At 47.6% G+C, this 15455-nt stretch overlaps 1 protein-coding gene across 2 annotated transcripts in view; it reads left to right on the top strand.

The window, feature by feature from the left end:
- Positions 1-15455, top strand: part of TLL2 (tolloid like 2) — a 120457-nt gene that overhangs the window by 88491 nt on the left and 16511 nt on the right. For both annotated transcript variants that reach the window (XM_063102699.1, XM_063102700.1), the window contains 4 exons: positions 1325-1427; positions 8181-8297; positions 9370-9515; positions 10004-10199. In XM_063102699.1, the coding sequence (XP_062958769.1) occupies positions 1325-1427; positions 8181-8297; positions 9370-9515; positions 10004-10199 (562 nt within the window). The remainder of the gene's footprint in view (positions 1-1324; positions 1428-8180; positions 8298-9369; positions 9516-10003; positions 10200-15455) is intronic.

Here is a 15455-nt window from a genome sequence, read left to right as displayed (position 1 = left end):
AATTGGGTCAGGGGTGCAGGGGCTGGGGCAGGGCTGGAGAGTGGGAAGCGCAGAGAGGTGATGGAGCGGGGCCATGCTGAGCACAGGCAGAGCTCAAACTTGGGAGCTCAGGCCAGACAAGCCACTGCTTCTCACTGCTGGGGCCTGAATCGGGGGTGAAGGGTGAGGGGAAACCTAAATTCTGCCCTGGGCCATCTGCTGGGGGAGCAGGCCCAGGTCACGGGTGCAGCACCTGTGTGTGGAGGCCCAGCCTGCAGGACCAGCAGCCCCTTCTGCTGAGTACCCACCTGCTTGGCTGCGGGGCATCTGCTGACCGACCTCAGGAATGTCCGGAAGAGCCAATGTTTTCATTCCCAGCCCGTGTGAACCTCCCACCTCCCCAGCCTTTGCCCCTTCTGCCTACTCATTCCAGACACAGCCTGGGTGACCCACACTGGGCCTGCGTCCAGTTTCCCAGAAGCTCCTTGCCTTTGCTTATGTCAGTTCCTCTCGCCAAAATACTGTGGCCCTACTTGTCTGCCCACTGAGTTCATGGTCCCCTTAGGATAAATGTCACCTCCTCTGAGACACCAGGCAGAATTGATTCCTCCTTTCTCAGGACTGCCAAAACGCTCTTTCTGAAGTTCATCTTTTCAGCATTTATACCCTAGTGTTCTTGTTGGTTTGATGAATCTGCCTTTCCTTCATTCTCTGAGCTCCCTAAAGGCAAGGACCCTGTCTTACAGATCTTTCTGTCTTGATTGACCAACACACAGACTGGCACACAGTAGGTGGCCAACACACAGTGGTGGAATGAATGAATGAATGAATGAATGAATGAACGGACTAACTGTAGGAAGCCTATTAGATGCACCACACCTCAGAAGAGTGTGGTCATGTCTGAGGGACACTGACCATGGTACTCAGCTGCACTCAAGCTAAACCCAGGCCCTCTGGAATGATTGATGATGTTATAAGATCTTTTTTTATCTCTGAACTTCACTGACCCCTTACCTCCTCCCAAATCCCTGGTCTCAGTGCACCCTGGCACATCTTTTTAATGCATCTTGCTTTCTGTAAACCACCTAGTGACTTCAAAAGCTCAAGTGATTCCCCAGACACAGCCAAAGGACCCATCTCCTTGTGTTTATTCCCCATCCTGCTTAAGGTTTATTATTTAATGTCATGAGGTTTCCTGTGAACGTGTTTTTGAGAAGACACCCCTAATGTGCTCTGAGAGCTCTATATGCTAAAGGGTAACATGAGAACACTGGTATGTAAGATGTATCTTTCAAAACTCCTCCAGCTTTGCTGCCAAAACTCACTTTATGGTAATTCTTTACAGATCATCCTAAATTTCACATCCATGGATTTGTTTAAAAGCCGCCTGTGCTGGTACGATTACGTGGAAGTCCGGGATGGTTATTGGAGAAAAGCCCCCCTGTTGGGTGAGTTGACTTTAGCAGCCTTAAGAGAGAAGCGATCGGATGTTCTCTGGGATGCTGTTAATGTTTGGAAGGGTCCAACCTGGCAGCAGTCACAGGAAGCTCTCAGGGGTCTGTGTCATTGTAAAACTCCGAACACCCCATTTGGCCACACATGTTAAAAGCTTTTAAAACTGCAAATACCCTTTGACCCAGCAATTCCACTTCTTGGAATTTATCCTAGGGAACCAATTAAAGAAGCGTGCAAAGCTCTAGCTACAGGGCTGTTCACTGAAGCAGGAAAAAACTGAAAGCAATTTAAATGTTTGACAGCAGGGGTTAGCTAAATAAATTATGATACATCTTTTGAATAGAAGCCATTAAAATGAAGTTAGAGGTGACTATTGATACAGAAAGGTGTTCATGGTACAGTGTTCCCTAAAAAGAAGTGTGTTACAAAATAGAATATGCAGTAGAATTCCATTTGGATTAAAATATACATTTATATATATACAAGGGCACTTCAAAAAGTTTGTGGAAAAATGGAATTAAAAGAGAATATGAATATTTCCATGAACGTTTTGAAGACCCCTCGTATGAGCAGGCATTGCAAACTTATGACTTCAGGGATGAGTAAATGAATGAGATGGAATTGGTGTCATAAAATAAAGAGTGGTGGGGAGTGTGGTAAACTGAACCCCGAATATCCTGTCCAAAATCATTCAAACCAAAGTTACTTAAAATCATTGTGCATGCTGGACTCAGCTGGAAGAAACCATTTTGTGATCTACAATATAAACATTATAAATATTGATAAATAACACATAGTGGTTGTTTCAGGATGATAGAGTATTTTTAAAAAAATCATTCTGTTGTTCTTGGCTTAGTTAAATTTTCCATTTTTTCTATGATGAACATTTATTATTTCTGTGAGATGAACAGGGCGTGAACTCATCCATGAAAAGGCGGCTTCGACCTTTGAGTGACAGGCAGTTGGCAGATGGTGTAAAGAGAAAGGTTGGTTCAGTCAAGATTGGTCACAAGAAGAGAGCTCTCTCATGCATGACCAGGGAAGATGGACACTGTTTGGAGGACCAGTGGCTTCGGTGTCTGGAAGGCAGACATTGGAGTGCATTTGGTCTAGGAATGGCAGCCATGGTGGGGCTGGAGAGAGGAGCGGATTGGCAAGGAGCAAGATGGAAGGGTCTTGGCTGAGGGTGGGCTATCCTCATTCTTAGACAAGTCTAAACTCCCAGTGAGGACTTTGTCTCTGGCACAGGTCAACAGAAAAGCCACACTTGTTATGCTGTGAATGACTAACCTGAAAGTGAGCTGTTGTTGGGGCAGCTGACTGCAAACAGAGATAGGAAAGAAAAGAGAGGGCTGAGCTGGGCAGTTTCACTGCTAGACAAAGTCCTGACTTCATGTTGGATACTGAGGAACCAAAGATGGGGTAGATCAGCAGAGACTGGGACAGAGCATCTGGCTGGACTCAAGTGGGCCTGGCAGACATTAAGCTTCTGTATGACTAAGGGGTCCAAGTCTGGTCAGCTACCACTGGGACTAGCACACAAGCAACCTCTGTCCAGAGGCCATGAGTTTAAATTCCTGGAGGTGCAAACAGGTAGGAATTTATGTCCATAAGAGCTCTAGAGAGCTGGGGAGCAGCCAGGGTAGGTTCTAAATGGAGGTTCCAGGGTACCACCATTAGGAGGAATTGGTCAGATAGTTAACAGTCCAGGTAGGCAAGCCAAGAAAGTGATCTCCAGGCCAAGCATGGACGGGAATGTGTACACTGCAGGACAAGTGGGTTTTGCCACCCGATGGCAGGGTAGAGGCTATCTGTCCTAGGTTGCCGTTTCCTGCCTAATATGAGCAGCCAGAAGGAAGCATGGCTTTGCAGGTAGCACTGACTGGGTGTGGCAAAAGACAGAGGGCTGAATTCCTGGTAGCAGAGGTTCCCAAACCTGGCTGGACAACAGCATCACCTGGGAAGATTTCTGTGAATACAGATTCCTGGAAGACTACTGAATCAGAATCCCTGTGAGTTGGCTCAGGGAATGATCCTATTTACCTATAAATGTAGGTGCATGTGCCCATATCTAATACCAAATACATAGAAAGAAGACTGCAGGGATGCTCGTCAAACCCTTGGAGGTGATTACCTCTGAGAAAGGAAGTACGGAGATGCTGGGAAGCTTTGTGTTTGGTTTTGTATATTTTTCGACTGAGTCTTTCACATGAATGCATTCAGGTATTATTTTATAATTAAAGTAACAAAAGAAGCAGTGTGGGAAGAGTTTCATGAGAACGTGGACTCACAGACCCCTCAACCTGGCAGGGACCTTAGAGTCACTGAATCCCACGCCTTCACGAGAAATACAAGCTCCCCAAGTGTGGACTAACTTTCTAAGGCCACACAGCCAGCTAGAGGCTGAGATAGGACCAGAATTCAGATGTCCTGGTGATAGGGAGAAGTGACTGCTGAATATGATCAGTGTATCCGCTTGGGGTTGCCAGATAAAATGCATTATTTCTTATCTGAAATTCAAATTTAACTGGGCTTCCTGGATTTTTGTTTACTAAATCTGGCAACCCTACACCACCACCCCCAACAATGAGATAGATCTAAAGGCTCAGGAGGAGGAAGCTCTCTGTTACCGAAGTTCCCCAGAGAGGGCCAAGGCACATTTCTGGGAATGGGCACAGGCAGAGAGATTTCTACTAGTTCTCTCTTCTTGAACTTGAAACAAGAATTTTCTCACTACAGATTCCTGGTATCTCTGGCTACACTTTCATTAATGAGATAAAACTTTTGCCTTCGCTGTTGTTGGTGATGGTTTGTTTTTATTTTGTTTTGAGTGTTTTTTTAGCTCCTCTTTTACTCACTTTTGCAGTGTGTGTGTGTGCGTGTTGCAGCCAAGGCATGGCCCAGTGCCTGTAACCGTCATTCTTCATTTGCGGGCGTTCTCCTTTGCCAACTATTTGGCCTGCTCTGATGTTTCCAAATGCAGTTGTTAGTGAACTTTTGTGTTTGGAACAAGTGTATTGTGTCGGCAGAGCTGGTCCCTGGGAGGGGTCAGTGCCATGAAATCTGCTGGGAGGAGGCAGGTCAATGCCCCTTTGGCAGGAGGGAGAGCGGATTAGGGCGGATTGTGAAAGTATGCTCTGAAAAACTGTGCATCGCATTTTTTTCCCAGGGCAGTGTGTGAAAATCCAAGCATAATGGACGCATAACTTTTTATGAATGAACCCTTTATGACTCCCCATGGAGCCCACTTGTAGTGTCCTCATCTGCATTTCCTCTTCTTGCTATCCTTATTAAACTCCTCCTGTAAATCCAGGAGCCAAATTTCAGTTTAGGAATTTGACACCTTTTCTCTAGTCCAGTTTCTCTCTAGCCTGTTTAGTCTCCTTGGACGGAGGCTGTTTAGGACCCAGGTTTTCACATAGCGATTAAAGAGAAATGTAACTAGATTGAGAACATTTCATGGCTGATTAAAGATATCAAATTGGTTTTTCAGTTTCAGTGGTCACTTGTAAGATTGCACCAAAAGAGAGGAGGAAGGAGGCTGCATAGGGAATCCAACCAGTAATCTTGAACACTCTCCTGTAAATTGGATTCTCCTCCCTTGTTTCTGTTAGAGGAATTACTCTAACAATGCACTTTTGTATGCATAACTGTCTTTGGGCATTCTGTGTCACCACAATGCACACAAAAGCCCTTTTTCCCCCTTTCGCTGAAATGGGGAGGGAAGTTCAGGAAGGCCAGGCTGGCCAATCAGTGTCGCGTGGCCCCACTGCTGGGGCTCTCCGGGCAGGGCAGCCTCCCAGATGAGCAGAAATGATGGAGTGAGTCCAACAGCCCAGCCAGGCATTGATCTTCATTCCTGTGTGTCTGTCTCCAAACCGGGAGGTGGGAATGATATTTACATTCCCAGAGAGCAAATGTGATGTCTATTTATCCACAATCGTACAGTATTTCAGAATTGTATCTCGGACAAGAAATTCCTTTTGATGGTGGGGGCAGTGATGCCAATGATGAAGAAGAACGTGATGTTGAAGATGGAAGTCCAAACCTCAGACTGCCCGAGGTTCAAATCCTGCTTTTACTTACGGCTTTGAGACTTACATTCTCTGATCCTCAGTTTTCTCATCTGTGAAATGGGATTAATAATAGTACCTAATTCAGGGAGTAGTGTGGACGACATGAGATAATCCATGCAAAATGCTTAGGATAGTGTCTGGCATAGACATTGTCTATAAAAAGGGGGCTTTTATGAATGCCATGAAGGTGAAGATGGGAATGCTGAGATATCAGTCAAGGGACAGAAACAAAGTATAGATTTCTGGTTAAGAATTACAAAGCTATTTGGGGAGAGTGCTTAGAAATGATTTGGAATTTATCCTACCAAGTGCAGCTCTGCCAAGGCAGTAAAATATACCATATCCTGCAATTCCTACCTCCTCCAGAGCACTGAGCGCAGGTGGCTTGTCCCATGGCCCCAGGGTGGTGGGTGGGTCATCTCATCATCAGGTACTTAGGCAGCAAGGCAGTGAAAGTTCCTCTCTCTTATGGAAAGAGTCCTCTGTGGCTGCGACAGCTGGGGTTTTAAGAGGAGAAACTTGGACTCAAAACTTGGTCTAGGCTAAGAAGGAATTCCTTTGGTGAACAGCGCTGTCTAGCTGCTGTTTAGTGCTGACTCCTTACTGGTAAGCAATATTGCCCATGCTTACGTGTTCTCCAAAAATTAATCGGCACTCATGGGCAATGCCAGAAGAGCCATTCATGAAAACTTACAGGCTTCCAATAGGTTTTTCTTTGCCAAATTCTTGGCAGCAGCTTCATCTGATTTCACTTAATATTAAGCTCCCCAAATCCAAAAGGCTGCAGGTGGCCAGAATCTCGGAAGGAAGCAGAAGGAGATTAGTAGCATCCGCCTGTGTTTCTCCCCAAAGGACATGTGCCATGGTTGGCCATTAGGAAATGTCCGTAGTGGCATTTATTCCTCACCTGCTCCCCCCATTTCTCAGAATGACAAAGCAGAATTATAGCTTCAAGTGTCTTGTCCAGTGCCTGATATGGTGTTGGCAATAAGGGAGCCCACTAAATATCTGTTAAATGGACTTTTCAAAAAATATTGAGATAAAATTGACATACCATACAATTCGCCACTTAAGGCATACCAGTCAATGGTTTTTAGTATTCTCACAGAGTCATTCAACCATCACCACAATCAATTTTAGAATATTTTCACCATCCTCCAGAGAAAACCCATACCCATTAGCAGTCACTTCTCATTTCCCCCCAGTGTTAAACAAATTCTTTGAGTGACTCCCATAGTAGGTGCTTGGTAGAACCATGAACTTACAGTGCGAATAGATCCTGGCTGGTCCGTGTTCTGAACTGATCGGTTAGACTCACCATCTCCCACCTGCTCCCTCCCTGCCCAGCCCAGCTTCCTGATGCCTTATGTGGCATTAGGAATTAGGTGGCCAAGGATTGTCATGTACTGGAAAGACACGGCCTTCCCCTTTTCCTCTCAGACCACCTACCTGAGTGTCTAAGAAATACAAGTTTACTTGTCTTTTTATCAAACACAAAAGTTTACAGCTATTATGAGCCCCTTTTCCATCAGGTAGTCAGAACTTAATTTCAGTTATTTGTGTTTTCTTCCCCCGGGTGGGGTGGGGTGGGAGATCCCTACTGCCGTCTTGCCTGGCCTTGCCTGCTGTCCTCACCCCGGCTAGTCCTCCTCCATATAAGTGGCTGCTGCGCTCCCTCGTCTCAGTCCTAGGCCAGTTCAGAACAGCACCAAGTCCACATCTCCCTGGAAGCTTGGGAGACGTTCTGTGGATCCCCAGATCCTCGGGGCTACAGGAAAGTCGCTTCCATCCCCCACCGGGAGCCTGGAATCACGTTGCTGCCTTCTTACCATGCTGTGCCTGAACAGCTCTGCCCGTCTTGGGGCCAAATGTCTGGACCAACCACATAGACACTTGTGTTCTGACGCTGGGAGGGGCAGGGGAGTCCAGGGTCTTGTTGTCCTCCAGGCTCTGCCCAGGGACTGGGGGCACAGTTTTCTGCTCCTTCCAGATCCATAAACCTACCTGGGGTCTCTATCATCCTTTTCCATCCAGAGTCTCAGTTCAGGGTGCGATGGGGGTACAGGTCCTTTGAGGGGCTTGAGGATGCCCTCCAGTCCTCTCTCCCTAGTCTCCTCACACCTCCATCCTAGGAATCTCCTAAGACTCCAAGGACAGGAAGTGTGCTCTTATTTTCCCTGCATTCCTCCAGATCTTCAGTATTGTGAAATTCAGAAGCCAAGAAGATTTGATTTCTTTGTCGTGTATTCTCTGGCATCCCTTCCTGAGCCAAAAACATAGAATGTCTAAAGCCCCAGAAGGGAAGGACGTGTATGCAATAGGAAATGCCAGGGAAACAAACCTTCATCACTGTCTCAGGCCACTATTCTGCCACACCTTCAGAGCCTTGGCAGGACCCATTTGGCAGGGAAGGGGGGCCGTGGCTATACTCCGGGTACCTTGATCGATTGGACTCTGGAATTCTCCTGAAGTCGGTCAGAATGAGGCACACAGGTATGCGACTCTTTCACTTCCATTGTCTACCCCTGTGTGGGCTCCAGGATATATTGCCACAGCTGGGGCCATTGCTCGCTTCGAACCACATCCGAGGAACCACGCTTTCTCTCAGTCTGCAGTGAGCGTCTTCCTGCTGTCTCCAGGCATCCTGACTGTTTCTTTCCCACTTTTCAGGTAGGTTTTGTGGCGACAAAGTCCCAGAGCCCCTCGTCTCCACTGATAGCCGGCTCTGGGTGGAGTTCCGCAGTAGCAGCAACATCCTGGGCAAGGGGTTCTTCGCAGTGTACGAAGGTTTGTTCATGACGAAGAAGCCACGTGGGTGCTCCTCCTGTGCCTCTGTCTCCCCATGCAGCCCGCTGTCCCTCATCCACCCTAGGCACACATGGCCACTTGCCAGAGCCACCAGGGCAGGGGCAGCTGCCTCAGGGGCAAGCTGAGGATTGCATGGTCCCCTCCCCCACCATCTGGAAGCAGAGGCCAGCTGTGCTCTCTTCAGAACTGGTGTTGTCTCCCTGCCACCACCGCACCGAACCCTCACTCGTCCAGCTGGGAAGTCGGCTTCCCCCATTGAGGGTGATGTCGGGGGGTATAGCACCTGTGGAAATTGCAGCAGCCTCTGAATAGCTGTGTGAGCCCGAGCAGACTCTGACCTCTCTGGGCCTCTGTTTGTTTCTTCTGAGAAAAGAATACTTTGGACAACATCAGAGAACTTCTAACTGCATTTCTTAGAGGGGCCTCCAAGGTCACCTGGTTGTAGAGGGGACCCATCAGTCTGGGCTCTGGGCCGCTGCCACCAGGCCATGGTGCTTCTGTTTGTTGTACTCGTTGAGTTTTCCTGGCTCGCTCCCCACCCCACCTTGTCCCCCAGCAAAAGAGGGAAGTGACTAGAAAATTATTGGGCCTTAAATTATTGTGATTTGGGGAGGCCAAAGTTTTGTTTTTGTAAAAGAAACTGTGCGTGTGTGTATGCAGGCACGTGTCCCTCTGCACCAGCGGTCCTCTATGTCCGAGTCACCTGGGGATCTCCACTGCTGCTCGGTGCTCCTGCGCCCACTTGAATCAGAGCCTCGGGGGATGTGGCCCCGGTTTCCACGTTTTGAAAAATCTCCCCAGTGATTTTAATGCATAGCAAAGGTGGAAAGCCACTGCTCTGCACGGCTATTTTCTTTCTGTGGGGGGTGGGGAATTCAGAGTTGAAAATAAATGCAGTTGTGCTTTTCTGAAGGCAGTCTTTGTTGGATGGAGGTGAAAATGTTGGTGAGTGGAGCCACCTAGTGGTGGCAAGTGGCCACCCGCCTTCCTTCCTGAGATCCGACCAGGCTCCCCCCACCCCCACCCCTTCCTGTGCGCTCTCTTTCCACAGCTACCTGTGGAGGAGACATTAACAAAGATGCTGGTCAGATTCAATCTCCCAACTACCCAGATGACTACAGACCTTCCAAGGAATGTGTTTGGAGGATCACGGTTTCGGAGGGGTTTCACGTGGGACTTACCTTCCAAGCTTTTGAGGTGAGTGCTGCTCAGGTTGTCGTACCAAGGACAAAGTAAATGACAGTTTTTGCTGGACACCCTCTGCTCTGTAAAGATGGGTTTCCACTTTCTGGTTAAAAACAGGAAGCTAAGAGGCCATTTCAAGCCCATGGTGTGTTGTGCCCGGGCATCTGATAACAAAATCTTTGCAGGCTTTGAAATTGGGTCTGCCTCCCTTCTAAGACTGCTAGAGAGGAGGAGAGGAATAGTCAAAGTGACAATCTACAATGGGCTCCAAGGAGGTTTTGTAGAATCGTTCTTCCCTGTTTAACCTCTCCTAGTCTCTTCTCAGCTTGATTCCCTCTTGATTTCTGTAACTAGGAAACAGCTGGGGAAAGCCCAGGACTCACTTGAGTCCTTTTGGCTCTTGGTGAGATTTTGAGAGTGACATTTAGGTTCTCTTCTTAAATCAAAAACTTTAAAGCTGAGCCACCCATCATCCACGTTGCCTCTGTTCCTCCCTCTAGATTGAAAGGCATGACGGCTGTGCATACGACTACCTGGAGATCCGCGATGGCCACACGGAAGAGAGCGCCCTGATCGGTCACTTCTGTGGCTACGAGAAGCCAGAGGATGTGAAATCAAGCTCCAACAGACTGTGGATGAAGTTTGTGTCCGATGGCTCTATCAATAAAGCGGGCTTTGCAGCCAATTTTTTCAAGGGTATGAATTAGCAGTTTGTTTCCACTTTTAGTCACAGGAAGGAACATTACTCCCCACCGGCTTAAGAATCACATATGGAAACTTCACACCAAATGAGGCTCCCTGCAGGGAGAGGCAGTGACCCATTTTGGAGCCATGCCTGGGGCTCCCTGCAGAGTTCACACCTGATCGGGAACAGGCTGAGTCTTGGCTTCTACTTAGCAAAAAGTTCTATACTTGGAACTTAGATTTAGTAAGTTTACAAGGTCAAGTTACACTGCAGTAAAATTCAGCATTGATAACAAGAATTTGCACAACAGCTATCATTAATGGAGCACTACTGTGTTCCAAGAACTGCGTAAGGTATTTAATTTACATGATGCCATTTAATTCCCCAAATACCCCTTGAGTTAGGTTTGGATCACATTTGATCAGGCTGAGAAGGGCCGGGTCACTCAGGGTAACTCAGAGAGTTAAGCGACAGACCAAGGATCCAAGCCTAGTCAGTCTCACTCCTCAGCTCAAGCTCTGTCCACAGCTTTGCTGTGTGTTTCTTGATGTGGGCCAGAGAGGCAATCCAGGTCTTCAGCTCCTCACGCAACAGCACCCCAACCTACGTGCCTACCCCCAAGTGAGTGGGGCTGGGAAGTGGGTGAGAGGGTGGGAACACACCTCCATGTTGCCTCGGGGACCTGCTGCTTGGTAGGTTCTGAGTGGCATGGGCAGACCCAGCATTCCTAGCCCCAGAAGAGAGGGTTTCCAACCCTCCTCTGGATGGACAGGTCTTCCTTCTCTGCTGTCAGGGCCCTGGAAGGCCCACAGACCGTACCCTAAGGGGGAAGCATGGATATCCCCGAGGGCATTATGGTGGGGTGCCTAGCAGCACAGCAGCAGCCCTTGAAGAGAGAGAGTCCATCTTCTGCAGCTGAGGCCCTTAACTATTGGCACTACTTCCCCAGATCCCCAGTTACTTGCACCCAGGAGGAGGCTGCTCTCCCTTCCTTCCCTCCTCTCTGGGACTTCTGGCTGTGCTAGTCCAGGAACCCTGATCTCTCCCCTTATTCCCATTCTCCCCTTCTGTCCCTGTCTTAGATCCTTCTCCCGGGTTCTACATGAATGGACTGGGTGTCAGAAGAACTCACTTCAAGCCATGTCACCCAGAGCAGGCAGCCATTTGTCCTTACTGAAGCCTCAGTGTTTTCCTCTCAATAAAACAGGGAGAAGGAAATCTGCCCATTTTACCTGACCAGTTGTTGTGACTCCCCAATGAAATGATGGCTGCGGTGGCACTTTATAAGCTGACAAGTGCCAAACAAGATGTAGGATTATTTTCTGTTTTGAGGCATCCAGGGGAAAGCAAAACCTAAGCAGAAACAGCAAGAATCATAAAGCTCTGAATAATTGGAGACAAAACTTAGTGGCTTCTTTCCAAAGCAAAAAAAGCCAGGTCACAGCAAGTGTATTTTAAATGCGATCAGCTTGTGACAGCAGAGAGAAGGACATGGCAGCCTTAGTGAAGATGCCTGGAAATTTACAGCCCCTGCCCCAACCTGGCCCAGACTGCACGTGCTGGTGTCTCCCAGCCAGGGGTGGTCCCCGCCTGATTTGGCAGCAGTGACAGGGTTATTGCAAGGTTGTCATCAGGAGAAAATGAAATAGTGTAAGTGAATACACCTGGTATAGTGTTTAGTCCATTAACTGCATTTACTAGGGAAGGAATCTTCGAGTTGTAATTCTTTCTGGAAAAAAATGGTGTGACAATTTCCTCTTGCTATTGTGATGTATGAGGGTACTTCAAAAAGTTCATGGAAAAATAGAATGAAAAGATAATATGAATCTTTCCATGAATTTTTTGAAGCACCCTCGTATTAGTTTCCTATTGTTGCTGTAACAAATTGCCACTAACTTGGTGGCTTAAAATATACAAGTTCATTATCTTACAGTTCTGGAGGTCAGAAGTCTGAAATGGGTCTTCCTGGGCTAAAATCAAGGTGTTGGCAGGGCTGCATTCCTTCGTGAGGCCCTAGGAGAGAATCCGTTTCCCTGTTTTTCCAGCTTCTAGAAGCCTTCCATACTTCTTGGCTTGTGGTCCACTCCACCTTGAAAGCCAGTGATGGGCAGCTGAGTCTTTCTCAGGCTGCATCACAGACCTCCGCCTCTGTCGGCAGCGTTGCTACTTCTGAGTCCTCCTCTCATCCCTCTTTCCCTTGCATGGACCCTCATGATGACATTGGGCCCACCCAGATAACTCAGGAGAATCTCCTGTCTCAAGATCCTATGTTTAATCATACCTGCGGAGTCCTTTCTGCCAAGTAAAGAAACAGATTCACAGGTTCCAGGGACCAGGACGCAGACAGTCTGGGGGAGCCTTATTCTGCCTACCACATGTCATGAATGATTATGAGCTTTTTATTTTAATTCTGTTTATTTTAATTCTCCTGACCTCCACCCTAGGTCTGTAAGTTAAGTGTTGGGGCTCCATTCCAGGGAGATAACTGGTACCCAGTTCCTACTGATACATCCTCATTCCTGGCTCTGCTGGTTATCAGCAATGCACATTTTTGAGAGGACCAACTGAGCCTTGAAATTAGGGTTGCCAGATTTAGGAAATAAAAAACCAGGATGCCCAGTTAATTTTGTCTTTCAGATAAAGAATTATTTTTCAGTATACATCCCACATATTGCATACTATGCTAAGAATTGATTGATTGCTTATCTGAAAGTCAAATTTAACTGGACCTCCTGAGGGTTTTATGGCAACCCTCCTGGCGATGCTAGTTGGGGCAGTGGAAGGGAAGGTTTCTATGATGCTGAACTAGTTTGTAAGGGATGGAGCAGGAGCCTTGACCTGCTGTAAGTAACCATGATGACCAGCCCTGTCTCTTCTCCCTCCTCCACTTTGAATATTCAGTCAGCACTCATTAAACCATGTGTCAGCACTGTACTAGAGCTGGGGATATCGAGGGAAGCACACAGTCATTGTTCTCAAGAGCTGAAGGTGGTAGAGGAGACCGGCAAGAAAGTGGGTGGTTATGTGGCTGTGCGGGAGTGTGGACCTTGGGGAGGCCATCAGGCTCCACCTGGGGGTGGATGCAGGTCACCAGCATCCTATGTCAAGGGCATCTCAATCTGTAAACATCTCTTTAGATGCTGTGAAGTGTTAATTGAGTCCCAACTGCACTAACTGAGTGCATAGACCCAGCTTGGCATCTTTTTTACATCAAGGGGGACTGCAGAGAACCACACTTAGAAAAGAAGAACTATCTAACCTTCACCTTGACCCTGACTCTTAATGGAGGAATTAGGACTAGTAGATATCTCATCTAGACCGATGAAAGGGGGAAAAAAGACATCTATTGAGTGCTGGCCATGTGCCAAAACTGCATTAGTTATCTCACTTTATCTTCCAGAAAAACCCCTTGGTAGGCATTAGTATTACCCCCATTTTAAAATTAAGGACATGGAAGTTCTAAAGTGGCAAAACTAGACTAGAACTGGATCTACAGGATTCCATGTTCCACTCTCTTTCCCTCAAGGAGACCTAAAGCCATAGGGAAGGAAAGTGAAGGGATTTTTCATTAGTGTTTGTGATTTGATTCTGATATGAGTTACCTTCCTGCCTTTTCAATACTAAAGGGGTATAGAAAAACAGGCCCTGGATTTGGCTTCTGAAGTTCTGGGAGCTAATCTGCCTGAATTCCTTACTAGCTATCCACTCTCTGGCAGGTCAATTTTCCTTTCTGTGACTGGATCGTACTGCTTTGTTCTCCACTGTATTCCCATTGCATGGCACACAGTAGGCTCAATAAATACTTATTGAGCAAAGAATGAATGAATGAATGGATGAATGAATGAATGGGGCTCAGATTCCTCCTTGGTGGACTGGGCATCCTGTCACCTGCTATGCCTGCCTTGCCGGGCTCTCCTAAAGATGCATGGGGTGAGCGACCACAGTCTCATGCAGCACCACCCAACAGAGATAGGGTATAAGGCACAAATGAGAGCCACATATGTAGTTTTAAATTTTCCAGCAGCCACCTTACAAAAGAAAAAAACAGGTGAAATTAGTTTTAGTAGTGTATTTTATCTCATCTAATATATCCAAAATAATATTTTAAGGTGTAACTGATATCCACACTATTAATGAGATATTTTATGGTTTTTTTCATACTAAGTCTTGGAAATCCGGTGTGTTTTGCACTCAGAGCACATCTCAGTTTAGACCAGCTGCATTTCAGGTGCTCAATGACCACATGTGAGCAGGGGCTGCCCCATCAGACAGCACAAGTCTAGAGACTGGGCACAGTGGCTTCCTTAGCTGCCTTTTTCCAACAAGGCCATCAGTAGGATGTCCTGTGAGCACAGTGCCCAGCACGTGTGTTGGGGCCTCTCCAGAGAAAGAAACTGGAAGAATAATACAAAGGCGCTGCAGAAGAGTTGGAGCAAGCCAAAGAAGCTCCTGCCTCGGTGCCAGTTGGCAGGAGGCTCTGCCCAAGGCCCAGCTGGCATGTAAATCTGGCCAGGGTGCCAGTTGGCCTCTGCACCCTCTCCCAGTGCCAGATGGCCACCCCTCTCAGAGTCTGCTGGCCAGGCAGCAAATGAGCACCTTACGTTTCTGGCTGCTTTGGGAGATGGCAGCAGCATCAAGGGTTGGCCAGGCCATTTTGGTCCCTGACTCCCCCATAATAAGGATTCCTACCTTCATCTCTACATTCCACTGTCCCAGTGCTGATGGGCCACCATGGGGTGTTTGGTGGTGGTGGGGGGGACTGGCTTCCTTCAAGGTATTTCTCCAAAAGCCTAGGGTTGCTTTCTGTCTTCTCTTTCCTTAACTCTCTCTGAAACAATTTTTGAGGTCTCATGATCTAACTACAGAATGGTTCCATCTTTCACTCCTAACACTTGAAGAATGAAAAGAAGCCAGAACTCCTGCTATGCTAACCAAACAGAGCCCTGGTTCCAGCCTCTTCTCCTACTCCCACGCTCTCCAGATTTTTCTGGAGGTTTGGCCTTGGCCACTGAAGCTCAGAGCAAGCATGAGCCACTGGGCTTGGAGTAGATGCTACTATATCACAGCGTGGAGGCACTGCCCACAGCCAGGCTGCCTCTGAGAGCAGGGCCCCGGGTACACTTCCACACGGTCCATCCACACTGGAGCAGGGCTGTAAATGGCCACACATCCCACTGCTCTTGCTGGAGAGAGCTCAGGTGTGAGAGTACACCTCTCATGCACCTTCCTGGCCCACCAGCCACTCCCCTGAGTCGGCTGTGCAGCCC

This window comes from Cynocephalus volans, chromosome 7 (assembly GCF_027409185.1).
Source record: "Cynocephalus volans isolate mCynVol1 chromosome 7, mCynVol1.pri, whole genome shotgun sequence".
Taxonomy (NCBI): domain Eukaryota; kingdom Metazoa; phylum Chordata; class Mammalia; order Dermoptera; family Cynocephalidae; genus Cynocephalus; species Cynocephalus volans.
Note: the sequence above shows the minus strand (reverse complement) of the source record. Positions and strands in the feature narration are given on the sequence as shown.